General features: G+C 39.0%; 1 protein-coding gene across 1 annotated transcript in view; it reads right to left on the bottom strand.

Annotated features, from left to right (window-relative positions):
- LOC140741902 (acylamino-acid-releasing enzyme-like) overlaps window positions 1–27,563 on the bottom strand; it is a 66,163-nt gene that overhangs the window by 19,409 nt on the left and 19,191 nt on the right. Inside the window, exons 5-14 of the mRNA XM_073072442.1 lie at window positions 21,574–21,649; window positions 20,445–20,608; window positions 18,771–18,908; window positions 16,987–17,078; window positions 15,909–15,949; window positions 15,223–15,344; window positions 13,221–13,281; window positions 11,616–11,713; window positions 9,167–9,218; window positions 5,159–5,247 (exon numbers count right to left, since the gene is read on the bottom strand). Of these exons, the coding sequence (XP_072928543.1) occupies window positions 5,159–5,247; window positions 9,167–9,218; window positions 11,616–11,713; window positions 13,221–13,281; window positions 15,223–15,344; window positions 15,909–15,949; window positions 16,987–17,078; window positions 18,771–18,908; window positions 20,445–20,608; window positions 21,574–21,649 (933 nt within the window). The remainder of the gene's footprint in view (window positions 1–5,158; window positions 5,248–9,166; window positions 9,219–11,615; window positions 11,714–13,220; window positions 13,282–15,222; window positions 15,345–15,908; window positions 15,950–16,986; window positions 17,079–18,770; window positions 18,909–20,444; window positions 20,609–21,573; window positions 21,650–27,563) is intronic.

Here is a 27,563-nt window from a genome sequence, read left to right as displayed (position 1 = left end):
TTACTATGGTGGTGTGGGTGGCGGAGTGGAGGTACATCTCTATTAAAGGAGGTGTAAGATGCTCTTTCCATCTGCTAACCTGTAGGTTAGCCTCGGGCAAGGTGTGATACCTGCATTAGTGTCCTGATCAGGATCACATGAAGCCACGGAAGCAGGTTGCGGATGGTAGCTGGTGCATATCACAAATCCTGGATACAGGCAGACAGTCTCTGAAGAGTATTGTTAATGGCTGTGGTCACCCATCTTGTAAAGACAGTGCCCAGAAGAAGGCAGTGGCAAACCACTTTTATAGAAAATTTTGCCAAGAACAATCATGGTCATGAAAGGACCATGACTGGCCATGTCATATGACGTGACACAAAAGAACAAATATAGTTTGAGGCAAGATAACACTTTCCATCGAACTTGAAGAATAATCCCTATAAAGATTTAGTAATCGTTGTGGTAATAATATACACCTTTCTTTCACACATCTTGTGTCAATTATCCGGAAACTTACAGCTGTAATTGTATCAAACAGGTTGAGCACCCAATCGTTTTAAGGAATTCGCACAGACAGCATACAATTAACCTAAAGGAACATTTTTCAATTATGTTTTTAATGTAAAATCCATAATAAAGACTGGAATATGCGCAAAGAATTAGAAGAAGCAGCTAGAATAAAGTTTAAAACATAATTTATAATTTTGAAATATGAGTAAATTTGATGATACATAAATTAATTTGCTTTAGGGGAAGATGGTTTTTATAACTATAATCATGGGTTAAACGTCACCTGATCTTCAAGATATAAAGTCCACATTTGTTCTGCGTATTTTACTACAGAACTAGTTCATAAATATTTCATAGGCATACCTGTTCAAATAATTTTTTTCACAGTTCCATTGCAGAAGGCTGCAAACAGTTTGGAAGTGGTGCTTTGAATCATTGATGGAAAATTCATGATATCCTCATTAAACTGTGCATGTACAGAAATCTCAAAGTTTAGTAAGTACAATCAAGTTTTGAAACTCCATACATCCCTGGGTCAGTGCAGAATCACCAAATTTGCTAGCTCCTAATTTCATAACTCTCTTAACTTCAATGGAAAGAGAAAGTGTACAGGATTCTAGTGATATTTTTCATTATTCATAATTTTACATGGTGTTTTGCATTTTAAGTGCTATTGTTTTTTAATCAATTAACTATTTAAATGGTGATTAATTTAATTTAACAGCTTGGAAACATTTATCAATGCTATTTAATGAAAGGTGCAATAAGGGTTAAAAATTCCTATGTCTTTAGTTGTTAAAATAACAGTGAATTTTTGACTAATGATGTTTTAAGAAGTTCTGTAGGGACAGTGATATTCCACTCTATAGTTCACCAACAGCTTCTTCCCGCTGCCATCTGATGTCCGAATGGACATTGAACCCTTTGAACCCATGAACACTACCTCACTAGTTTTATTTTTGCAGTACTTACTTAATTGATCTATTTAAGATATAAATTTTTTTTCTATTATTATGTATTACATTGCACTGCTGCCACAAAACCAATAAATTACACAACATATGTCAATGATATTAAACCTGGTTCTGAATAACTTCTAAATAACTTAGCTAACTTGCCTGGTTTGAAACAAGCCACATTAACTAACCCATTGTCTTCCACTGCACCTTTTGAAAAGTTAGTCCAGGTGCTGTGATCCAAAATCCTGCTTTCCAAAGACAGTACATCTGTTTGCAAAGCTGTCCTTTCAGCTTACAGTAAAATCAGAAGATTGGTTCCCATTTAAAACAAGAAGCTAAACAAAGAATATTAGCTGCTGTGTTTAGAAAACCAAGCATGGCAGAAAGGAAGAGGCCCACTGGCTAAGAATGCAATTATTTATCACAAAGGATACTGTGAGGTTAAGAATCCATCTTATCATACAAGAGATCTGTTCAATGGTCTTGTAATGGCAGGTTAGAAGCTGCCTTGAGCCAGGTGGTACCTGGCAGTGCAGGATGAAGTATCACAATCTCATAAAATTTGCCAAGGTGAATGTTTAGAACTTAAAATGTCTTCATTACATCTTCAGCCCTTACTTACATTGCCACTCATCTTCTGTTAGTATCTTTCCTTGCATCATACGCTGTCTCACTTCAATATAAGAAATTTCTGCCTCTGTCGTCCCTCTCTTTCAGAATCAGAATCAGGTTTTATACCACAGGCATGTTCATGAAATGTGTTGTCTTACAGCAGCAGTACAATGCAAAACATAGTAATAAAACAAAACTATAAGTTACAATAAGTAGTACGCTGCATTCCAGTTAATTAAGCTATCGGTTAGTCAGGGCAGTCGCTTATTTGGGACAACTCATAAAAAACAAAAACTAATTGAGAAAATAACTGGAATTCCCTTAATGTATTTGGGATTCTATGTCACTCAATTGGGTGAGGAGACTGTTGCGGAACAATTTCCAACTAGCGTCAGTTGCATGTGCTTATGTGGCCGTTAGACACTACAGCGTGCTTAGAGCAAACAGTTATTAAGTAACATCAACTGTGTGTGTTTGTGTTCAAAAAACAGCAATTTTTATCACTGACAGATGGTGAGAAATAAGTAATAGGACAATTCAGAATTGTTTTGCTCACTTTGGTTTCAAGCACTCAGGCTTGGAGATGTGGAAAATGGCAAGGAATGAAAACGAAGCAATTTCACTACTTCAGGTTAGAAACTATGAAGAATTTGAAGGTACCAACAATCAACTTGAAAATGAAAATGAAGATTTGGAGGATGAAATCGTCAAAAGTATTGTATAAAGTTTGTCCATTGTGCTTGAGTTCAAAAAGCAGCAATTTTTGTCACTGATAGGTGATGAGAAGTAAGCAGTAGGACAATTTGGAACTGTGTTGTTCACCACAGTTTCAGCCATTCAGGCTTGAAGATGCCAGAAATGATCAGGACTGAAAATGAAATTAATTCACTACTTCAACAAGGTAGGAATTATGAAGATATCAACAATCATCATAAATGATATAACCAAGACTTGGTGTCTAAAGCATTATATTAAGACAGTCCATTATCTGCACTTATTGTCTGCGCTGAATCTGTTCATCTAAACTGAAAGAACATGGGAGATGAATTCCTCCTTTGATAACTATTAGGAACTAAAACACAGGTTTATGGTACTGTAGCAGTATTGGTGCTATAGAGAGAGAGTTTATTCCCCTTGCAAAGAACATTTATCTATCTAATTTGTTCTGTATTTACCTTAAATGTATAAATTTTTAAACAATAGTTTGACTTTTTTTATACTATTTAATTAGTTCCATGAAATTTCAGCTAATTGGTGCAGATGCTTAATTGGGCCAAAATATACTAGGCCCAATGTGTCCTAATTAACTGGAACCCACTGTATTTCCTTTACAATTCATTATACTACAGTATGTCAAGAGAATCATGTATAATTCTGGGTCTTATCTCAAAACTTCAGAAGGGCATGGAGCTACCACTCCCTGTTGAACATCGACGGCTACTCGGTAGAGGGCATTAAGAGCACCAAATTTCTTGGTGTTCACCTGGCGCAGGATCTCACCTGGTCCATCAACACCAGCTCCATAGCAAAGAAAGCCCAGCAGCGCCTCTACTTTCTGTGAAGGCTGAGAAAAGTCTATCTCCCACCCCCCCCCATCCTCACCACATTCTACAGAGGTTGTACTGAGAGCATCCTGAGCAGCTGCATCACCGCCTGGTTCGGAAATTGCACCATCTTGGATCGCAAGACCCTGCAGCGGATAGTGAGGTCAGCTGAGAAGATCATCAGGGCCTCTCTTCCCTCCATTACAGACATTTATAACACGCTGCATCCGCAAAGCAAACAGCATTATGAAGGACCCCACACACCCCTCATACAAACTCTTCTCCCTCCTGCCATCTGGGAAAAGGCAACGAAGCATTCAGGCTCTCACGACCAGACTATGTAACAGTTTCTTCCCCCAAGCCATCAGACTCCTCAATACCCAGAGACTGGACTGACACCAACTTACTGTCCTCTACTGTGCCTATTGTCTTGTTTATTATTTATTGTAATGCCTGCACTGTTTTGTGCACTTTATGCAGTCCTGGGTAGGTCTGTAGTCTAGTGTAGTTCTTGTATTGTTTTACGTAGTTCAGTGTAGCTTTTGTATTGTTTCATGTAGCACCTTGGTCCTGAAAAACATTGACTCGTTTTTCCTGTGTACTGTACCAGCAGTTATGGTCGAAATGACAATAAAAAGTGACTTGACCACATTTCTTTAAGTACCATGTAACATAAACACCACTCCAGCATGTGCCCTTGGGCACTGGCTCCCATACTAATTTTAGACAGCAATAGCTAACGATGTTCGACTCATGTCATGCCGAAATACAGGGAAAAATGCTTCTGTATCAAAATCAGAATTCGGTGTAATATCACTGGCCTATGTTGTGAAATTTGTTGTTTTGTGGCAGACATACATTGCAATATATAATAATTAAAAACTATAAATTACAGTTTTATTATATAAAACTCACAGTTCAAAAAATATATATATACACACACACACATATATATAATACGTAGTTCAAAAAGAGAGAAAAAATAAACACAAACAAATAGTGGGGTTGTGTACATGGGCTTATTGTCAATTCAGCAATCTGACAGCAGAGGGGATTAAGCTATTCCTAAGACATTTATTTGTAACAATTGCTATTATGAACATTTCACAAATATGTGATAAAACTTGGTAATGTGATTATTTTCTAAATTAGCAGCTGTTCACAACTTCTGTACCATAAAGATTTCAATGCGATGATGTCAGAGTTCAGGACAGGACAGCACTGGTTAGATACAACAGTGAATCTCAGCCAAACACTGATTAACAGTGCAAGAAATGTAATTGAGCCTTGCAGCAAAATTAGAGAGAGTTTGTTCCCCTCGGAGAGAAAATTTAAAAAATTTATGGACCTCATTTGATACCAAGTAGGTTGACATTATTGACAACAATGATAGGTTTTTGGGCAATAATTTGCAAATCACAATAAATAAAAATGTAATTTAATCTGCTCTTCTACTTTGATATATTTGTCCTTCATGATAAACATTCCATTCTTCATACCAGTTTTCATTTTTAAGAGTACATGTTCTATTTAATCCATAAATTTTCCTACCAAATAAGGTGGACATTTAGGGGATGAGCAGCTGACCACAATTAGGTCCTGGTGAAAATCCAGTAGTGTCCAACTCCCCATTTCTGAACCTGCAACATACAAATATTCATCATTGCACTATTAACGTGAGAAGCTAACTTACAGGTGTGTTAATTTCGAGAGTAAATTTATCTTTCTAAGTGTTAAGAATTTTCTCACAGCTATGATGATTAGTTAAAAGTCCATTATTGGACACGCTTCCTTGCTCTTTAATAGGAAAACGACTGTCTTGTGCTATATCAGTTCAGAGAACCCATGTATTTTGTAGATTATTTGTGAGATCAGAAATTAACTAATTTATTTGCAATCCTGCCAGGAGAGATATTGGGAGACTTCTTCCTGGCAAGCAGAATAAGATCACCCTCAAACCCTGACCACAATAACATCTCCCTATACCAAAATGTGTCAGATTTAATTACTTTCTCATCCATGGGATGTGAACAACATGAAATTTTCAGTGTCTATGCCTAATAGGCACAGAATTGTGGATACAGTGAGGAATACATTGCGGAGGTGGCTCTACAATTGCACAAAGGCCAAGCTGGGCATAGATTGTAAACTTGTTCCCTGAAGATCCTTATAACAATCTGATAATTGACAGTTACCATTACTGAGACAAGCTTTCATAGAAACATAGAAAACCTACAGCACAGTACAGGCCCTTCGGCCCACAAAGTTGTGCCGAACATGTCCCTACTTTAGAAATTACTAGGCTAACACACACAGAGTTCTGGAGGAACTCAACAGGCCAGGCAGCATCCATGGAAGAGCAAACAGTGCCATTTCGGTCCGAGACCCTTCACCAGGATTGGAAAAGAAAGATGCTGTCAGAGTAAGGCGGGGGAGAGGGGAGGAAGAAATACTAGGTGATAGGTGAAACCTGGAGGGGGGAGGGGTGAAGAAGAGCTGGAAAGTCGATTAGTGAACAAGATAAAGGGCTGGAGAAGGGGGAAATCTAATAGAAGAGGACAGAAGTCCATGAAAGAAAGGGATGTGAAGTGTTGCCTTATCTGGAAGGACTATTTGGGGCTTTGAATGGAGGTGAGGGAGGAGTTGTATGGGCTTTCATTGCGGACTTATTTAAATACAGCTCCCTAAGTTTGACAGCTACAATGATTGGATTTGAATTCATTATTGTTGCATAATTCTGGCTCTAGTTTGAGGTTTAACATCACAGTAAATTTATTATCAAAGTATCATGTCACTGTATACAACCCTAAGACTTATTTTCTTGTGGGCATACTCAATAAATCTATAGAATAATAAACATAACAGAATCAATGAAAGAACGCCCAACTTGGGCTTTCAACCAGAGTGCAGAAAGACAACAAACTGCAAATAAATAAATAAATAAATAAATAAATACGCAATAAACATTGAGCACAAGATGAAGAGTCTTTGAAAATAAGTCTATTGTGAGAACATTTCAATGATGGGGCAAGTGAAGTTGAGTGAAGTTATCCCTTTGGTTCAAGAGACCGATGGTTGAGGGTAGTAACTGTTCCTGAACCTGATGCTGTGAGTCCTAAGGCTCCTGTACCTTCTTCCTGATGGCAGCAGTGAGAAGAGAGCATGTACTGGGTGGTGGGAGTCCCTGATGTGGATGCTACTTTCCTGAAACAGTGTTTCCTGTCAATGTGCTCAAAAGTGGGGAGGGCTTTACCCATGATGGACTGGGCTGTATCCACTACTTTTTAAAGACTTTTCTGTGCAAGGGCATTGGTGGTTCCATACCAGGCTATGGTGCAGCCAGGCAATATACTCTCCACTGCACATCTATAGAAGATTGTCAAAGTTTTAGATGTCATGCCAAACATATGCAAATTCCTAAGGAAGTAAAGGTGCTGCTCTGCTTTTTTCGTAATTGCATTTACTTGCTGGGCCCAGGACAGAAACTCAGAAACAATAGTAATTTAAAGTTGCAGTCCAGCTGTATTCTGTTCCTCCATTGAGGACTAGCTCATGGACTTCTGGTTTCCTTCTTCTGATGTCAATAATCACCTCCTTGCTCTTGCTGACATTGCGTAAGAGGTTGTTGTTGTTATGACACCACTCAGCCAGATTTTCAATTTCCCTCGTATATGCGGATTCATCACCAGCTTTGATTCGGCATGAAGCAGCAGTGTTATCAGCAAACTTGAATATGCCATTGAAACTATGCTTAACCAAACAGTCATAAGTGTAAAGCATGTAGAGCATGGGCTAAGCACACAGCCTTGTGGTGCACCTGTGCTGATGGAGATCGTGAAGGATCGAGGATCCAATCTCACAAGGATGTATTGAAGGGTTGATGGTATTAAATGTTGAGCAGTATTCGATAAGGAGCATCCTGATGTATGTATCTTTGCTGTCGAGGTGATCCAGGGTTCAGATGGCATCTGCTGTGGACCTGTTGCCCATGTAGGTAAATTGGAGAGGATCTAAGTTGCTTCTCAGGCAGGAGTTGATACGTTTCTTAACCAACCTCTCAAAAAACTTCATGACTGTGGATGTAAGTACTACTGGGAGATAACCATTGAGACAGGTCACCGCATTCTTCTTGGGCACCAGTATAATAGAAGCCTGCTTGAAGCAGGTGGGTACCTCAAACTGTCGAAGAGGTTAAAGATCTTAGTAAACACTCCAGCCAGTCGATCAGCACAGGTATTTAGTATTTGGCCCGGTACCCCCATCTGGGCTGAACGATTTTCATGGGTTCACCCTCCTGAAGGCTGCTCACACAACATCCTCAGAGACTGAAATCATAGGATCACTGGGGGAAGTGGGAGTTCATGATGTTCCCTCCAAGTTTTGATGGTCAAAGTGAGCATAGAAGGCATTGTGTAATTTAACCAAAATACTACAACACCCTGTTGATTATTCAGTGATCAAAGCTGCCAAATATTCTATCAAAGGCAACAAAATCCTTGTTTTTGAAAAGCAGTATTTGCAATTCTAAAACTGATTGAATCATAAAGATCTTTTTCAATCAAGTAATGAATAATCTAGTCAAGATGGTTTAAACCAAAAATAACTGGAATGTAAATCTAAGGAGATAGACCTGCCAGTCACACAGAAGAAATATTCAGGGATGGTGAACTTAGATGACTTGCTTCTCAGAGTTATATCGGATATGCATGGGCTAACAACTGTTTATATATGTGTTTGCATTCCCTGCTTAAATGAATATGGGACACAAGGATATGTGGCATCAATTTTTTCAAAAAACAGAAGCTGCTGCAAGTATGTGACAAGGTACTCCTTATTGGCAAATTCCAAGACCATTTTGAGATCAAAAGAACAGAAAGGAATATGAACAGATACTTTATTTTTGTTTAATATGTAGAAGAGAACAACAATTGCAAGATAAACATCAAATCAAATTACAAAGTGGATTTGGGAGAAAGAACACCAAATGGGAAATGAAGGCCATATGGGGAAAAAAAACACATTTTTAAAATTACAGGCTAAAGCAATAGCATTTAAAAACAGTATTGAGGTGGTTGGTAGACATGATGACTTCATGGTTAGTAATGTTTTGAAGTGACCTTTATATTTTGCTTTGTTTTTACATTAGTGTTATCTCTTTACTAGGATTATTGCAGGGTCAGTTTGATGTTTTGTATATTTTCATTCTAAATCTCAACAGTTTTCATTTAATATGATTATTTCTTTACAGAGTGGCCAACTCTACTACAACCATTTGCTAGTTTTGATGATAAGCTGACATTTAAAAATATATATTTTTGTAAAAATGTACTTCAAACCATACAGTATATAGTGGCAGCTGATGTTAAATCAAAAATTAACTGCTAAAAAATTCAAAAATGTACTTCAACAACACATCAACTTTTGAGATGAAGTATATTTTTGTCTGTTGATTTTGAAGCTTGGAATTTATGCACTGTGTTCTCCTCTCTGGCAGCTTGCTGCTTTGATGAAAAGATTCATTGAGAACATGCAAAGGACAATGGAACAGGCAGTACTTACCAGCAGTGAGGGATGTTACCATTTCTTTTGCAATGTTCACTACAATTAGATCCTGAAAAAGTAAGACATACGGTTAGAATGAGGCTTCATTCTCATCCATTGACTTACATTTTACATTCATACCCCTGCAAGTATTCAGTACCTCATGCAACATATGTAAATAAATAAGTCTTTTCTCATATTTCTTTCTAACATAAAGGGTGGTAAGACTCTTGGCAGTGTGGAGGATCAGATGGATCTTGGGGTCCGAGTCCATAGGACACTCAAAACTGGTGCGCAGGTTGACTCTGTGGTTAAGAAGGCATACGGCGCATTGGCTTTCATCAATCATGGGACTGAGTTTATGAGTAGAGCAGTAATGTTGCAGCTATATAGGACTCTGGTCAGACCCTACTTGGAGTACTGGGCTCAGATCCACTCACCTCACGACAGGAAGGATGTGGAAACCATAGAAAGGGTGCAGAGGAGATTTACAAGGATGTTGCCTGGATTGGGGAGCACGCCTTATGAGAACAGGTTGAGTGAACTCAGCCTTTTCTCCTTGAAGAGATGGAGGATGAGAGGTGACCTGATAGAGGTGTATAAGATGATGAGAGGCATTGATCATGTGGATAGTCAGAGGCTTTTTCCCAGTGCTGAAATGGCTAACACGAGAGGGCACAGTTTTAAGGCACATGGAAGTAGGTACAGGAGATGTCAAGGGTGAGTATTTTTATGCAGAGTGGTGAGGGCGTGGAATGGGTTGCCGGCAAGAGTGGTGGAGGTGGATACGATAGGATCCTTTAAGAGACTCCTGGATAGGTACATGGAGCTTAGAAAAATAGGGAGGGCTATGGTTAACCCTAGATAATTTCTAAGGTAAGGACATGTTCGGCACAGCTTTGTGGGCCGAAGGGCCTGTATTGTGCTGTAGGTTTTCTATGTTTCTATAAGGCCCATAAAGCCTATGCCACAAAGATCTCAAACTGAAATATTGACTGCTTATTGCCCTCCATAGATGCTATTTGACTTGCTGAGTTCCTCAAGCATTTTGTGTTTGTGTGTGTGTGTGTGTTGCCAGCAATAGCAATCCCATTAACCCCATTGCCCCACTTATTTCTCTCCAACCTAATCTCCAGAACATGCCAATCAATTCCAGCCTAATCCTCTTGCATTACCTACACAAACAGTAATTTACAATTAGCCTAAGGCAAACACATCTTTGGACATGGGAGGTAACTGAAGCAACTGGGGATACCCATGCGGCTACAGGGAGGACATCTAAACTGTACAAATCTGGTCAGGATCAAACCTGAACTACTGAGACGTGTGAGGCAGCCATTATCTGTTGCACTACCATGTTTCCTTTTCCATATTAGCATTTAGAAAGGTAGAATTAGCAGCAGTGTATAGATTAGCAAGGGTTTTTTTTCCCAAAAATTCACTCCATATTCCTATTCAAAAGACTTAAATTGCTCAAACTTGCTTTGTGAGAGAGAACAGGATCAGACTAAGGATACTATTCCTGAAAAAACAGCTCGCATTTCCTTACATTCTGGGTTCAGATATATAACGGATGGCTATTTGTCTATCAGATTGTTATTTTCAGAAACAGAATTGTCATTGTCTTCCCATTAGATGTGAAATCATTTGAGCTTATAGAATGCTTGCATGATCCAGCCTGTAACTGACATCTTCTGAGAATAACTTGTATGTGATTTCAAATCTAAAGTAAACTAGGATCTGAGAATAAGACAGTCTCACTTCTAGGGTGGGGGGGCATGGTAGCATGGTGGTTAACACAATGCTTTACATGCAACCCGGGTTCAATTCCCGCCATTGCTGGTGAAGTGTTCTCCCCGTGACTGTGTGGGTTTCTTCTGGGTGGTCCGGTTTCCTCCCAAAAACCTTCCGGTTGGTAGGTTAATCGGTCACTGTAAATTGTCCCGTGATTAGGCTATTAAATCAGGGGATTGCTGGGTGGTTTGGCTGAAAGGACCCAAAGGGCAAAATACCATTCTGTATTTCAATAAATGAAAAAATAGAATTCACATTCTGAAACTGTATTATTGCCTTTTATTATGCTGCTTTTAATCAACATTTTATTATAGAGTGATTTTTTAGAAGAGGAAATAATAAATAAAAAAATGAATCTCCACATTAAATAGTTAAATATTCATCCAACTACGTAGCTGATTTTCATGTTAAAAATTTTAGCTGATTAATTCAATGTGCCCACAATACTGCACAACTATTGCATTTATCTTAGCTAAATATTTCACTATTCTCTTCTGCAAATGCTAATCTTTTCAGAGATACAGCTTCAAGAAGCTGTACCTGAAGCTTTCTATTCTGCTGATACTAAGTAGGTCCTTTCTCCAGTAGGTTATTTTAGGAACTCCTAGATCTACATTCAGTGTAATTCTGCTCCCTGTTCAAGTCCGTGTCCATATACTGATTGTACTTTTACCTTCCTGCTTCTCTGCGGTGTGTCAATGAGGACTCGCTGGCTATCAGTTGCCCAACATTTTCGTGCCAGTGATGAAGAGTAAATGCCAGTAAATCCATCTGAAACACATCATTGGCCATCAGAGTTAACACACACAAAAAAGCTTCTCGTGCTTTGGTTAATGTTCAACCATTCCCAATGTTCAGTGAACAAACATTTTGTTTGCACAGCAGATATATTGATTGGTTTTCTATGATTTGGTTTAGAACATGCAAGGTTATTTGCAGTTTCCAAAATAAATTTTCTCTGAGGGTGACTTTCTTTTTCAAATGGAGGGGGAAGAGGGGGAGGGGGTAATGGGGGGAGGGAGGGAGGAGGGGAAACTGGGGGGGTGGAAGAGAGGAAAAAGAGAAAGAATGTCCACGAGTTAATATCAAAGTGACACTTGGGCATGCCCTTTTGGCTAATCATACAATAACAATTACATGACTTCTGACAACTTTCTTAGAATATTATAAGGAATGGGATGTGGACAAACAGTGCAATAACCTGCTTTTGAAGAAGATGAAAAAAATGTCTTTCAAAGCCTTTATGGGAAGGATGCATTAATTGCATCCTCCATTTTTTCTATCATATTTAGTTATGTAGAAATGCAAGGCAAAAAGGGGAACCATTTAAAATGTAATAAAGTCTAACTTGTTTATTAAATTTTCACTTATTTTTTCCTATTTGACTATTTAACCATATAATTCAATGCAGTCTGATTCTGATACTCCCTTTCTTTAATATCATCAGCTTTCCTCCCTTCTCCTATTATGTATCCCACATGCCTTCAAAGTTCAAGATTATAATTTTTCCACTTTCACCATCTTTCAAAATGAAGGCTAACCGTACCTGGTTATGTTTTTATCTAATTAGTGAAACCATGTTATCAACATTCAAATAAACGTGACTTAACGAGGGTTACAAGGAATAAATAGACAGTAGAAAATCCCTTGTAAAGGAAAATCTTTGGCTCTAACCCAAATCAGTTTAGATACTTCTTGCAGTCAAAGACAAGTTTTAAAATTATATCTATTTAAATTTAGTTACTTCGGAAAATAATTTGTTGAAATACAATATAGAAGTATTTGTTAAATGCAGCATGCCATTATTGGATCTTTGGCTGGTAAAGCTGTCCACCTTTGCTGTTTTCCTTCTGTCAATTCAGGGCTTATCGTAAGTTAATCTATAAAGATCAATTGTGACAACTGAATGACAACTTGCTTCTCATTCTATCATGCAGCCAGTGAAGTGATGGAAGGTAAAGTGTGCAGAATGAATATGTGGCATAATACTTAGTCAATAAATAACTTGTCACTGTCATTTGTTATGATTATCAATGTTATTCTGTTGAACCCAGCATTAGTAAAGGAAACAAATATGCCATGCTTTCTGTTGCTATTGTTCAGTATACTCAACTGGTATGTGTTATTACGATCACAAAACAGACTGTTGATAATCACCTCCCAGACCCAAGTGTGCCAGTTAGTATCTGCAACAACGAACTGAAGGATCCCAGCAAAAGACACAAATTTCAGGCAAGAAGAAAAATTGCTTTATTTAGCAAAACAATCAATCACCAACCTATTGTTGGATAATCCACAATCTTTACCACAGTTGATGTCACTTTTTTATTCAAGTTATACTGAAAGAAAATATAAGATCCATTATAGTAAATAGAAGAAGCTACCACTAACCACAGTCGACTTACTCTAAACCCCTCTTCACTCAGGGCTACAGGAATATCACTTGGCTGGTTGTACTGAAGTCTGTTAGTTCAGGAAGTCACCTTCTAACTTCCAAAGGAGAAATTAAATCAGTTAGAAAAGCTTATAAGCTTTGATGAGTGTGTTTAGGATCTTCTCTACTGAGAAAAACAAACTCCCTCAGAACAGGCTGTGTGCTTAGCCCCCTGCTCTACTCAGTTTATACCTCTGACCGTGAGGCTAAGCACAACTCCAATGTCATATTTAAGTTTGATGATGCCACAGTCATTGGCGAAATCAAAGACGGTGATGAATCAGCATACAAGAGGAAGACTAAAAAGCTGGATAAGTGGTGCCACAACAACAACCTCTGACTGAGTGTCAGCAAGACCAAGGAAGTGAATATCCAAGAGGAGAAAACCAGAGCTCCGTGAAATAGTCCTCATCAGCGGATCAGAGGTGGAGAGGGTCAGCAACTTTAAATTCTGAGGATCTGTCCTGGGTAAAGTACATAAGTACCATTACTAAGAAACCACAGCAGCACCTCTACTTTCTTAGAAGTTTGCGAAGATTCAGCGTTTCATCTGATACTTTGACAAACTTCTATATATGTGAGGTGGAGAGTATATTGACTGTTTACATAATGGCCTGGAATGGAAACACCAATGCTCTTGTATGGAAAAGCCTACAAACTGTAGTGGATATGGCCTAGTCCACCATGGGTAAAGCCCTCCCCACCATTGATGACATCAGCATGCTGCGTTGCCGCAGGAAAGCAGTATCCATCATCAAGGACCACCCAACATAAAGGCTATCCCTCAGCAATCAGGCTCTTGAATCAGAAGGGATAACATCACCCAAGTTCACTCGCACCCATCACTGAACTGGACTCACTTTTAAGGACTCTTCATCTAATTTTCTCGATATTTATTGCATATGCATTTCTTATTTCTTTTTTGTTATTATTATTATTTCTTGTTTTTTCTCTTTCTTTTTGTATTTACATAGTTTGTAAGTTGGTTGTTGTCTGTCCTGTTGGGTATGATCTTTCTTTGATCATATTGTGTTTCTCTTGCATTTACAGTGATTGCCTGCAAGAAAAAGAATCTCAGGGTTGCATATAGTGACATATACTGTATGTACTTTGATAATAAACGTACTTTGAACTTTGAAATCCAAATCAGGTTCAATCTCAAAGATAAACGTGACAATTAGGACTCATACCAAACAAAAATGACTCAGAGTTGTAAATGTACTTGAAACTTGCACAAAGATGAATTTTTCAGCTCATCATAAATTGGTTCTCAAACTACGTACCTGCAAAGCACCAGGGAGCTGGTCAGCAAATCTGAGGTTTGCTGGATCCAATGTAGAGATAACCTTCCCATTAAATTCAACTGGATGCAACGGGGGAATGGCAGGGAGAGAGGGCAAGCATGGGTCAACAGTTGCCATGGTACCTCTTTGCACTTCTTTTTGGTGAAGCCTCTCAAATATTTTTTACTTGAATCAAGAATTAATTTTATTTCTTTCAATGAAAGGTCTGGAACATTTTCATACCTTGCAGACTACTTATTTTAAGATGCATTTTTAAAAAATTATCGTTATCACAAAGCCAATGTGAAAGGAAAATAGAAAGGCACTGGAAGCATTGAACATTCTAACGATGATGGCTGAATTGATCTGTAAAAAAATGCACGGTTGCTGATAATATGTACATGTAATACGTTATGTTTGTAAGGTCCCACTTTTTAAGCAGTAATGCTAAATGTTCACTTTGTAACTGACATTTGAAAAGCATACCTAAAACCTTTCCTCATTCGCAACTTCCATTCACAAACTTCTAAGAGGAAATTAAATAGACTGGGGAAATTACTAACCAAGGACAGGCTGTAGCACTGATGATGAGTCTTAATGTTGCCACCTTCCAGATAAATAAGATGGTGCTGGTCAGGACTAAGGCGTGGAGAATGTACAGTATTTATTCCAGAAGAAATCTGCACTGTGAAAGGGTACAGAATATCAATTTCACAATACTTCAGTAAGCAAAATGATAACACAGTATCAAAAAAAAACATAATTGTCAGGAATAAATGTCTTCAGATAATTGTGGAGGTGCAGGGTCACTTTACACAAGGAAGTGCAAAAAATGTTCCAACATTTGAGTAAAATCAAAAAAACCCATTCCTGAAAGTGAACTTCATGGAAATTTACACATACCTTGAAGTAGACGGACCGCTGACCATCAAAATTGTAAATCAAGTCAATATATTAAGTACATAGATGTGAGTTGTACTGAAACAAGGTGGCATCTTGGTTAAACAGGGTCTGATTAGTGCTTCCATGTAAATTAATGGAATAAATTAATTCCATGTAAATTAATCCATACTAATTAATGTAAATTAACACATGCCTAGAAAAATATTAAAATGTGATGACTGGGTACATGGGACTGTGGCTAATAGTATCTGGCATCCTCCTTTTCAATCAGGTAATTGTATAAAAATTGAAAAGCGCGTTGTGGTCAACTGTATATAAAATGTGAACTAGTGAAAAAATCACTTACAACATTCATTCCTTGCTAAGTCCACACAGTACAGAGCTGATCTGCAGTAGAAACAAAACCACAGGAAACCAGAGAAAATAGCAAATCTAATGATACAATCAATAAAAATCTCATTTAGAGCCCTGTGAAAGTCCAGTACATTGCGTCTCTGTGGTCACATCTCAAAATTTTAAAATGAAGTTATCCAAAATGGAATCCAACTTAAGCAGCACAAAAATGATAACAAATATTATTGTTGGATATTAAGAATCTGCTGATTAATAATGGTGCAGTCCTTTTGATGGATCATTTAACAGAGGATCAATCTACTCTTTCAGGTATACAGTATGCATACAGTCTCATGCTATTATTTCTAAAAATGCAAGTTATCCTTGAGGATGCAAAGTTATGTGCAAATTGGTTCCTACATACTTTACAATTGTAATTGTACCATAAACGTACTTCATTAACAGTAGATGCTATAGGGCATCCTGACTCCACAATATCAAAGCAACCATCAAGGTTATTTTTATGTGTATTACATTAGTAATATTATTTTTGTCAATTGTAATAGATGCACCATAGAAAACATCCTATCCTGATGTATCACATAGCTTGGTAAGGCAAATGCTTTTGTAAATGCAACCCAGTCCATCAGACAAACTAACCTTCCCTTCACTGATCTGGTTTACTCTTCCCACTGCCATGGAAAAGCAGCTAACATAATTATTATGCCTCCTATCCCTGTTATTCTCTCTTCACCCCTCTCCCCTCAAGCAAAAACTACAAAGTTCTGATAGCACGAACCATTAGTCTGAAGCACAGCTTCGATTACAAAGTTATCAGATTCTTGAATGGACCTCTGATGCTCTAAATGATGAAATACTGATCTTTCAATCAACCTTTACTTTTCTTTACTTGTCTATCCGTACAGCACTTACTCTGTAAGTGCCACACTATGTTCTGCATCCTGTTTTTCACTACTTCAGTGTAAATATATATGGAATCATTCATCTAAATGGCACAAAAAACAAAATATTTTCACTGTATCTCAATATATGTCACAATACTAAACCAACATCAATACTCAATTACTTACTTCCGATTGGTGCAGTATTTGAGACCCAATCGCCAAGGCACGTGACAACGGCCAACAAAGATAACTCCAGCATCCTTAGGAGCCCAGATTGCCTGAAATACATAGGATCAGGTAGGCTTACTTAAGACTCCCAAATATTTTGCCACAGAGAAAGATCAATATGGAAACTTCGAATTTGAAAATAAGCTTAGTAGCTACAAAATGAATAAACAGTCAATGTTTCAGGCTCAGCCCGAAACGTCGACTATTTATTCATTTTCAAAGATGCTGTCTGACCTGCTTAGCACCTCAAGCATTTTGAGTGTGTTGCTGTGGAGTTGCAGCATCTGTAGAATCTCTTTGATTATTAGTAGCTACAAAGACAATTAAATTTTGATGACAATTTCCTGAAGTTCTGTACACTTGTGCAAAATGTAGGAGCCTAGCTCTTTGGAAGAGATTTTAATTCATATACTGTTAGTCTCCTCTGGCTATAAAAACTAAATAGGTTTAATAGCAAAGCTATTTTTCAGCATCTAGTTCTTCTTGTCTACTTTGAACAAATGCATAGTTTGGGCGTGGTAGAATTATGTTTCTACTTTGGGAAAAATTTGTGATCCAGATGCAAAACTTCATTCAAACTTAAAACAAATATCATAAGTGATTTTTAAATCAATTTTCTATTCAAGCCTTTATATGAATGCAAAATCTTTCAAGAACCTATAAATCAGGTTTTGATTTGAAACCATTTTTACACAAAATCTTTTGATATGATTAAGGTTATAATAATCAGTATGATTAATACTGCTGACAATTTCACAGTTAGCCCATCATGAAATACACTGTTAGGGAAAATCATTCTGTTTATGTGCATTATAGAATTATAATGTGAGGAAATTGTGTGAGTCACTACCCTAACCAGTATCTTTCCATCACTGTACCTCCCACTTATCCCTCCTTGCTATTTTGTTCTGTAATTAAAGAAATATGTTGTCTGCTCACAGGCAGGCTGAAGCCCACAGGTCTACTAGACAAATTCCAGACACTGAACGCCTACAAGAAATGGGCAATAAATGCTGGCTTCGCTACTCGAAAGCCATAGATAAAACGAACACAAGATACACAAAGACTGTGCCCCAGAGACACTGCTAACTATGGATACAATTTATATCACTGGAACATGTATCTTTCTGAAAACAGAAAATGCCACCACAGGGATGACTAGACATTAAACCTTGACTGACCACATTCAAAATAACAAATAAACAAATGAATTTAAGTTGTGCAGTATTTTGCATTTATTATACAGTTGCAAGACCATCGAGTAGTAAACCATCTGGTTCAAAGGCAACATTTGGCATTGCTCCTGGACATGCACAGCACAATATTACGCCATTTCCATCAAGAAGAAAAAAACATAGAGATTATTACAGAAAATAAGGATGTTATTTTAATTCCATTATATTACTTTCTCTTTCAATCCTTCCTGTCATTTAATGAGAGGGCAAGATGTAAACGTACATCAATATTGCTGAAATACAGCTAAAATTGCAGTGTACTAAGACAAATTCTGGGTCACCAATGTCTTCCATTTTAATCTTGCCGATTGGGTGATTCAGAATTTAAACTTCGACTTTGGAGTCCCGGTGTCTATTTGGCCAAAATCAGAAAATATCTGAAACCATACCTTATAAATATACATTTGAGGCCATAATGTGCTGCCATCCTAAGTCTATTTTGTGATGTTAGCACCAGGAACACAATTATAAAAAGGGAAATGTGAATAACTAAAGAATTATACCAACCTCTCCAGGAGAAATATGCTCAGGCACCTCATCCCGTACTGAGATGTTTCCACTCCGGATGTTTAAGACACAGAGGACTGGAGTACTCTTGTTTGCCAATCCTTCACCCCAGTCCTCCCAATATTCAAACTGACTACTCTGCAGGGGAAAATACATAGTACAAGAAAATAGTTAATTTGAAAATATGGCATATCTAAGTTTTAACATGCACTCAGATAAGGACGCTCTCTTATATTTTACAGGGTCCAATGAAGTTAACTTTTGACAAAATGGAGGCTGCATCGTATTCTGAGATGATTAGCACAGTGCCAGATATTGAACCAGAAGTTCCCAGTTAAGTAGAATGATAACATTGATAACATTTTAAGGGTGCTTGCGGCAGTCCTTGTCTTGCTGTTTTGTGCTTTGCCATGTACTAAATCCCAAGTGGATCTACTGGAAAATATTGCTCTGCCATACTGTTTTCAGGTACAATTATTCATCACTCCCTCTATCAGGCCATGTGTTTATTGTACAGTTTGCTCTATTACATTTCACAATGGCTGCAATTTTCTGTGGAAAACTCTGAAGGTGCACACATCAACCTCAATAGTAAATTACAAATTTTAAAAACCTGTAGATATTAGAAAACTGAACTTAGAACAGCAAATGGTGTAAACACTCAGCAGGTCGAGCAGCAGCTGAGGTAAAGGCCGTTGCTTTGAAACATTAATTCTGTTATTCTTTCCATAGATGTTGCCTGACCTAATAATAAGTGTTATTATCATTTTCTGTTTATATCTCATTCATTTGAGTGCATCTGCCACTATTCAATAACTCACAATGTCAGGTTTGGAGGAGTCTTTCCTACCACAGATCTATTCTTTCCATAACTTCCAATATATTTCTCCTGGAGAATTATGAAGCATATTCCCTGGTGTTGGTATTCTCTCCATTGATTTAGCAAGTATACATATTTGCTGCAGTGTGTTGATTGACATCGGTACGACCCTTTCAAGGACTGTAATCTATGTTGTATGGCCATTTAACAAACAACTGTCAGGTTTCTGAAAATGTAAGATCAAAACAAAAAATAAACTGGCAGATGCTGAAAATCTGAAATAAGAACAGAAAATGCTTGAAACACTCTGGAAGTCAGGCAGGAGAAAAAGACACAAAGGTTGCATTAAATGATGGAACTTTGAACTAATACATTAATTCTTTCTTTGAAATAATACATTTGCTTTCTGTGGTCTTTCAGGCAGTATTTGCCATTTCAAAGAGAAGTGTGATTTTTAAATATCTGCAACGGAAAACTGCCATGAATTTAGAATTTCAATAAAGGATGCACACTTAACATATTCGGACTCAGAACAATTTATTTCAACATGTATCTAATACTTTAGCTCACACCCTCCCATCTCCCATGTGCTGAATGTAAGTACATTTTCTGTAATTTCTTGCTAGATACTAAGATATTACTAAAAAACAAAACTATCCTATTATTCATACCGACAGTTTAAGTGTATTTCTAATAATCAAATAGAAAGCTGAAGGAGCTTCATGCAGTTGTTGAATAAGAGACTAAAGCTATTCAGGTAACAAAGCTTTCATTTATCTCTTGGGGCTTTTCAGTGACAGTCTAGGGAATACAAAAAAGTGGTGTATTTTTATGAGCAAGTAATAATACTGTACTTTCTCAGATTTTGGGTCACTTTTAGCACTGTTGTCTTCAACATCCTCATTTACACTGAGCTCTGGTTTAGACTGGAAGAAGGATTCAACCTTGGGTCTTTTCTTTTCAGCGATGTACAAGATGCAAGTTTCAGAGTAAGACCATTCCAGGCAGCCAAACTGGTCTGATGGAGAGGGCAAAGGGAAAAACAGATATTGATTCATCCTTGTAACAGAAGTTTGAGCACATCAGATTTACAATCTATTTTTTCAAAAAATCATTTTAATTACACATTTTTAAAGGTGGGAGCTCTAGACAATTGAAAAAAATAACTATTAAACAGGCATCGAAGACATCTAATAACAATTGTTGGAAACATCACTAAAAAACATCAATATAATAATTTGTAATACTGCATATGGTAGAATTTCTTATGTAATGTGCCTACATTTGATTGCATTAATTAGTTACACAAATAAAATATTTCACAAGATATAAAACTAAAAAATTCAATAACCTATATGTAACACTCTGGGAAATGTTTCACTGCTGATGTAATGGTCTTTCTGTAGAAACAGCGTTTGGGTTATGGTTAGAGATAACGGGTGTTTTGGAATGTGAGCTGTCCAATGACGGGAGGGTGTTTTCGTGCCGTGTGCCTGACAACAGGGTGATCCGGGTATTTGTTGGGCGGGAGATAAAGAAAGAAGATGCCAGAGCAGAGCCGTGACTCAATGAAGGCTGGGGAGATCGAAGAAGGATCGGTGAAGGGGAAACAGTGAGCTCCAACTTGTGCACATTCAGCTGTTTCATAAAATGGGCCCTTTACTTTTTTTGCTTTTTCTTCACTAACCCTGTTGTCAAATTAAGAATTACAAAGCTAAGTCATTTAATTGTATGCGGTGTACTGTCTGTTGGTTTGTGGTAGTGATTTATTACAGGGTAACATCCACACAAACTGGGGGGGAAGGTTTCGGGGTGGACTCGCATCTCAATCTCACCCATTTGGCAGAGCCACAGATGGTCTTCCCTAGACTCAAACAGCCAACAGAACCTGAGGGCTACGTATGTAACTAGCAATCATAAAAAATCTAAACTGATCCAGAGTAAATGACTGAGATGTGAGATTTGCTACAAACTGTTTAATACCATCTTCATACACTTTGCCATGCTTGTCAAGTGCAGTCAGGTTTATGCTCTTCTCCTTGGAGGTTTTGCTCCATATCTAAAAAGCAATCCACAGTTAAATTAAATTGCTCATAAAACTGATAGCTGACATCCACTGCACAAAATGAAGTAATTCTATACTTGTAATAATAGTTGTATCATTAGAAGTAACTAGATAATCTATTTTGTAGTATTAGTTGAAGGATAAAGTCTGCGTACAACACAAGAATTCTCCCTTCCTTTCTAACAGTGCTATTTGCTATACAACCTGTAACATCCAACTTGAAGGAAAAAAATATGAGGTTGCAGTTTGTTATTCTATTTATATCACAGCAGTGTAGAATTCACTGAATGTTGCAATGCAAGATTCGGCAGTTTAACGGGGGCACAACTGCGCAAGCGCGTGTAAGTCGGACCGTGAGGCAGCGGGAGTATTTAAAGAGAGCAGTTAGACTGAGTGGGCAGCGTTGTAGTGGGCGACAGAGTAGAGGGAGACAGAGAAGGAAGACTTTGGCTTGAGAGGCTTCGACGAGCAGAGGCTGAGGACGAGCTTCACTCCAAGTGAGATAAGACCAGGTAAGTTCCTTTAAAAGGAGAATGTTTCAAAAGTTGAGGCAACGTATTGGGTAGGTCATGTCAGCTGAGATCCGCCCCATGGTTTGTTCATCCTGCAGCATGTGGGAAATCAGGGATACTTCCAGTGTCCCTGACAACTATGTGTGCAGGAAGTGTGTCCAGCTGCAGCTTCTGGCAGACCGCATTGAGCGTCTGGAGCTGCCATTGGATTCATACTGGAGCATCCGCTATGCTGAGAAAGTCGTGAATAGCACGTTCAGTGAGTTGGCCACACTGCAGGTAAAGGCTACACAGGCAGAAAGGGAAGGGGTGGCCACTAGACAGCGTAGCAGTAGGCAGGTAGTGTAGGAGTCCCCTGAGGTCATCTCCCTCCTAAACAGATATACTGTTTTGGATACTGTTGGGAGAGATGTCTCATCAGGGGAAGGCAGCAGCAGCCGAGTTCATGGCAACATGGGTGGCTCTGCAGCACAGGAGGGAAGGAAAAGGAGTAGGAGAGCTATAGTGATAGGGGATTCGATTGTAAGGGGAATAGATAGGCGTTTCTGCAGCCGCAAACATGACTCCAGGATGGTATGTTGCCTCCCTGGTGCAAGGGTCAAGGATGTCTCTGAGCGGCTGCAGGACATTCTGGAGTGGGAGGGTGAACAGCCAGTGGTCGTGGTGCGCATAGGTACTAACGATATAGGTAAAAAACGGGTGTAAAGGGGGGTTTCTTCTTTTTCTTTGTTACTGCGTATGTTAATCAAAATGGCTTCTTTGTTTTGTTGCAAGTAGGAATGCTTCTTTGTTGCGAGAGAGTGCTGGAAGCTTGTTTGGGTTAAAATTTACTGGTAACGAGAATTGTATTCCTTTGTAAACCAGTTGGGATTAATGTTGTGCTTTCTTCTGAGTCTGTAAACTATTGTTGGTGGGCTTTTGGGGAGATTGGTGCGAGGGACTGAAAGAGAGAGGACAGGGTACTGTAACCTGGGCAAGGAACGGACCCCAAGCGGGGGTCCAAGACCAGGAGGTACCCCGAGGAGAGGAGACGAAGATAGATGTGCTTGGTTGACCACTTCGGGTGGTCCTGAGCTGCGAGTCGAGGAGTTCGGAGGGGATTGAATGGTAGCCAGAAGACTTCAGTAATTGAGCTCCAACGGTTGTGCACGAAATGGTTTGGACTTTGATAAGTTTGGCACCTTTTCTTTATTTTCTTTTCCTTCATGTATACTGTATCATTATTAATTACTTAGTTATAGTAATCTTTATAAATTGTAATCATTTAATCGCATATGGTGTCCTGTTTGTTCTTTGGCGAGGCGAGGACATCACACAGCATCCACACAACCTGATTACCCAGTTTGGCGGGGCCGAAGGCTGCTCCCCCTAGACGAGAACGAGCTGAGCGAGCCTGAGGCGACCCAGGGGGTTACACAGGATGAGGTCCTACATGGTGAATTTAGGGAGTTAGGAGATAAACTAAAAAGTAGGACCACAAAGGTAATAATCTCCGGATTACTACCAGTGCCACGTGCTAGTCAGAGTAGAAATAGGAGGATATTTCAGATGAATACGCGGCTTGAAAAATGGTGCAAGGGGAAGGGATTCAAATTTCTGGGGCATTGGAACCAGTTCTGGGGGAGGTGGGACCGGCACAAACAGGACGGTCTGCATCTGGGCTGGACTGGAACCAATGACCTAGGGGGAGCGTTTGCTACTGCTGTTCAGGAGGATTTAAACTAATGTGGCAGGGGGATGGGAACAAGTGCAGAGAGACAGAGGGGTGAAAAATGAAGGTAGAAGCAAAAAGTAGTAAGGTGAAAAGTAAAAGTGGCAGGCAGGCAAATCCAGGGCAAAAATCAAAAAGGGCCACTTTTCAACATAATTGTATAAGGGCTAAGAGTGTTGTAAAAACAACCCTGAAGGCTTTGTGTGTCAATGCGAGGAGCATTCATAACAAGGTGGATGAATTGAATGTGCAGATAGTTATTAATGAATATGACATAGTTGGGATCACAGAGACATGGCTCCAGGGTGACCAAGGATGGGAGCTCAACATCCAGAGATATTCAATATTCAGGAGGGATAGACAGGAAAGAAAAGGAGGTGGGGTAGCATTGCTGGTTAGAGAGGAGATTAATGCAATAGAAAGGAAGGACATTAGCCTGGAGGATGTGGAATCGATATGGGTAGAGCTGCATAACACTAAGGGGCAGAAAACGCTGGTGGGAGTTGTGTACAGGCTACCTAACAGTAGTAGTGAGGTTGGGGATGGCATTAAACAGGAAATTAAAAATGCGTGCAATAAAGGAACAGTAATTATAATGGGTGACTTCAACCTACATATAGATTGGGTGAACCAAATTCGTAAGGGTGCTGAGGAAGAGGATTTCTTGGAATGTATGTGGGATGGTTTTCTGAACCAACATGTCGAGGAACCAACTAGACAGCAGGCCATTATGACTGGGTATTGAGCAATGAGGAAGGGTTAGTTAGCAATCTTGTTGTGCGAGGCCCCTTGGGCAAGAGTGACCATAATATGGTGGAATTCTTCATTAAGATGGAGAGTGACATAGTTAATTCAGAAACAAAGGTTCTGAACTTAAAGAGGGTAACTTTGAAGGTATGAGATGTGAATTAGCTAAGATAGACTGGCAAATGATACTTAAAGGGTTGACGGTGGATATGCAATGGCAAGCATTTAAAGATCGCATGGATGAACTACAACAATTGTTCATTCCAGTTTGGCAAAAGAATAAACCAGGGAAGGTAGTGCACCCGTGGCTGACAAGGGAAATTAGGGATAGTGTCAAGTCCAAAGAAAAAACATACAAATTAGCCAGAAAAAGCGGCACACCTGAGGACTGGGAGAAATTCAGAGTCCAGCAGAGGAGGACAAAGGGCTTAATTAGGAAAGGGAAAAAAGATTATGAGAGAAAGCTGGCAGGAAACATAAAAACTGACCGTAAAAGCTTTTATAGATATGTGAAAAGAAAAAGATTGGTTAAGACAAATGTAGGTCCTTTACAGTCAGAAACAGGTGAATTGATCATGGGGAACAAGGACATGGCAGACCAATTGAACAACTACTTTGGTTCTGTCTTCACTAAGGAGGACGTAATTAATCTTCCGGAAATAGTAGGGGACCGAGGGTCTAGTGAGATGGAGGAATGGAGGGAAATACATGTTAGTAGGGAAGTGGTGTTAGGTAAATTGAAGGGATTAAAGGCAGATAAATTCCCAGGGCCAGATGGTCTGCATCCCAGAGTGCTTAAGGAAGTAGCCCAAGAAACAGTGGATGCATTAGTGATAATTTTTCAAAACTCCTTAGATTCTGGATTAGTTCCTGAGGGTTGGAGGGTGGCTAACATAAGCCCACTTTTTAAAAAAGGAGGGAGAGAAAAACCGGGGAATTATAGACCGGTTAGCCTGACATCGGTGGTGGGGAAAATGCTAAGAGTCAGTTATCAAAGATGTGATAACAGCACATTTGGAAAGCGGTGAAAACATTGGACAAAGTCAGCATGGATTTGTGAAAGGAAAATCATGTCTGACGAATCTTATAGAATTTTTTGAAGATGTAACTAGTAGAGTGGATAGGGGAGAGCCAGTGGATGTGGTATATTTGGATTTTCAAAAGGCTTTTGACAAGGTCCCACACAGGAGATTAGTGTGCAAACTTAAAGCACACGGTATTGGGGGTATGGTATTGATGTGGATAGAGAATTGGTTGGCAGACAGGAAGCAAAAAGTGGGAGTAAACGGGACCTTTTCAGAATGGCAGGCAGTGACTAGTGGGGTACCGCAAGGCTCAGTGCTGGGACCCCAGTTGTTTACAATATATATTAATGATTTAGACGGGGGAATTAAATGCAGCATCTCCAAGTTTGCGGATGACACAAAGCTGGGCAGTGGTGTTAGCTGTGAGGAGGATGCTAAGAGGATGCAGGGTGACTTGGATAGGTTAGATGAGTGGGCAAATTCATGGCAGATGCAATTTAATGTGGATAAATGTGAGGTTATCCACTTTGGTTGCAAGAACAGGAAAACAGATTATTATCTGAATGGTGGCCGATTAGAGAAAGGCGAGGTGCAACGAGACCTGGGTGTCATTGTACACCAGTCATTGAAAGTGGGGATGCAGGTACAGCAGGCGGTGAAAAAGGCAAATGGTATGTTGGCATTCATAGCAAAAGAATTTGAGTACAGGAGCAGGGAGGTTCTACTGCAGTTGTACAAGGCCTTGGTGAGACTGCACCTAGAATATTGTGTGCAGTTTTGGTCCCCTAATCTGAGGAAAGACATTCTTGCCATAGAGGGAGTACAAAGAAGGTTCACCAGATTGATTCCTGGGATGGCAGGACTTTCATATGAAGGAAGACTGGATCGACTTATACTTATATAGGCTTATACTCGCTGGAATTTAGAAGATTGAGGGGGGATCTTATTGAAACGTATAAAATTCTAAAGGGATTGGACAGGCTAGATGGAGGAAGATTGTTTCTGATGTTGGGGAAGTCCAGAACAAGGGGTCACAGTTTAAGGATAAAGGAGAAGCCTTTTAGGAGCAAGATGAGGAAAAACTTCTTCACACAGAGAGTGGTGAATCTGTGGAATTCTCTGCCACAGGAAACAGTTGAGGCCGGTTCATTGGCTATATTTTGAGAGGAAGTTAGATATGGCCCTTGTGGCTAAAGGGATCGGGGGTATGGAGAGAAAGCAAGTACAGGGTTCTGAGTTGGATGATCAGCCATTATCATACTGAATGGCGGTGCAGGCTCGAAGGGCCGAATGGCCTACTCCTGCACCTGTTTTCTATGTTTCTATGTTAAGATCATCAAGAATTATAGTGTAGTGCTCTATAAAATACGACTGAACCAATTACTTTTTAACTCAAGGAGTGACATGTGAAGGAGATGGATATAGTGAACAAATTTGAAGGCTTAATATACACTTTGATAACAAAATCTATAGACTGTTGTTCCCAGAATCATGCAACTCAAGGGCCCTTGCAATGTTATAAGAAACATTGCACATGGACTGATATCACACTGTACAGCATTTAAATTAGCTTAAAGGTGCAAAAGTGACTCAGGCCCAGAAATAACAAAATGTAAGTAGTAGCTGTCATGTATGCTTTATTCTGAGGAATAAAACACACACTAAAACAATCAATTTTCAATTGCTTTCTCCAAATTGCTTTCTAGCAACAATGTATTCTACACTGAGTGTCCACTTTATAAGATACAGGAGGTATCTAATAACGTGACCACTGAGTGTAAGTACTTTGATATAAATTTACTTTGAACTTGATAAGCCGAGTAGACAATCTATCAAATTCTCCTTTGCGTGTTCCTAATGTGGCATTTTCCCAGTCCCAGAGGGCCTCACCTATGCAGAGCTGCAGAGGGTTG

The sequence above is a fragment of the Hemitrygon akajei genome, chromosome 19 (genome assembly GCF_048418815.1).
Source record: "Hemitrygon akajei chromosome 19, sHemAka1.3, whole genome shotgun sequence".
NCBI lineage: Eukaryota > Metazoa > Chordata > Chondrichthyes > Myliobatiformes > Dasyatidae > Hemitrygon > Hemitrygon akajei.
This window is presented reverse-complemented; position numbering and strand designations above follow the sequence as displayed.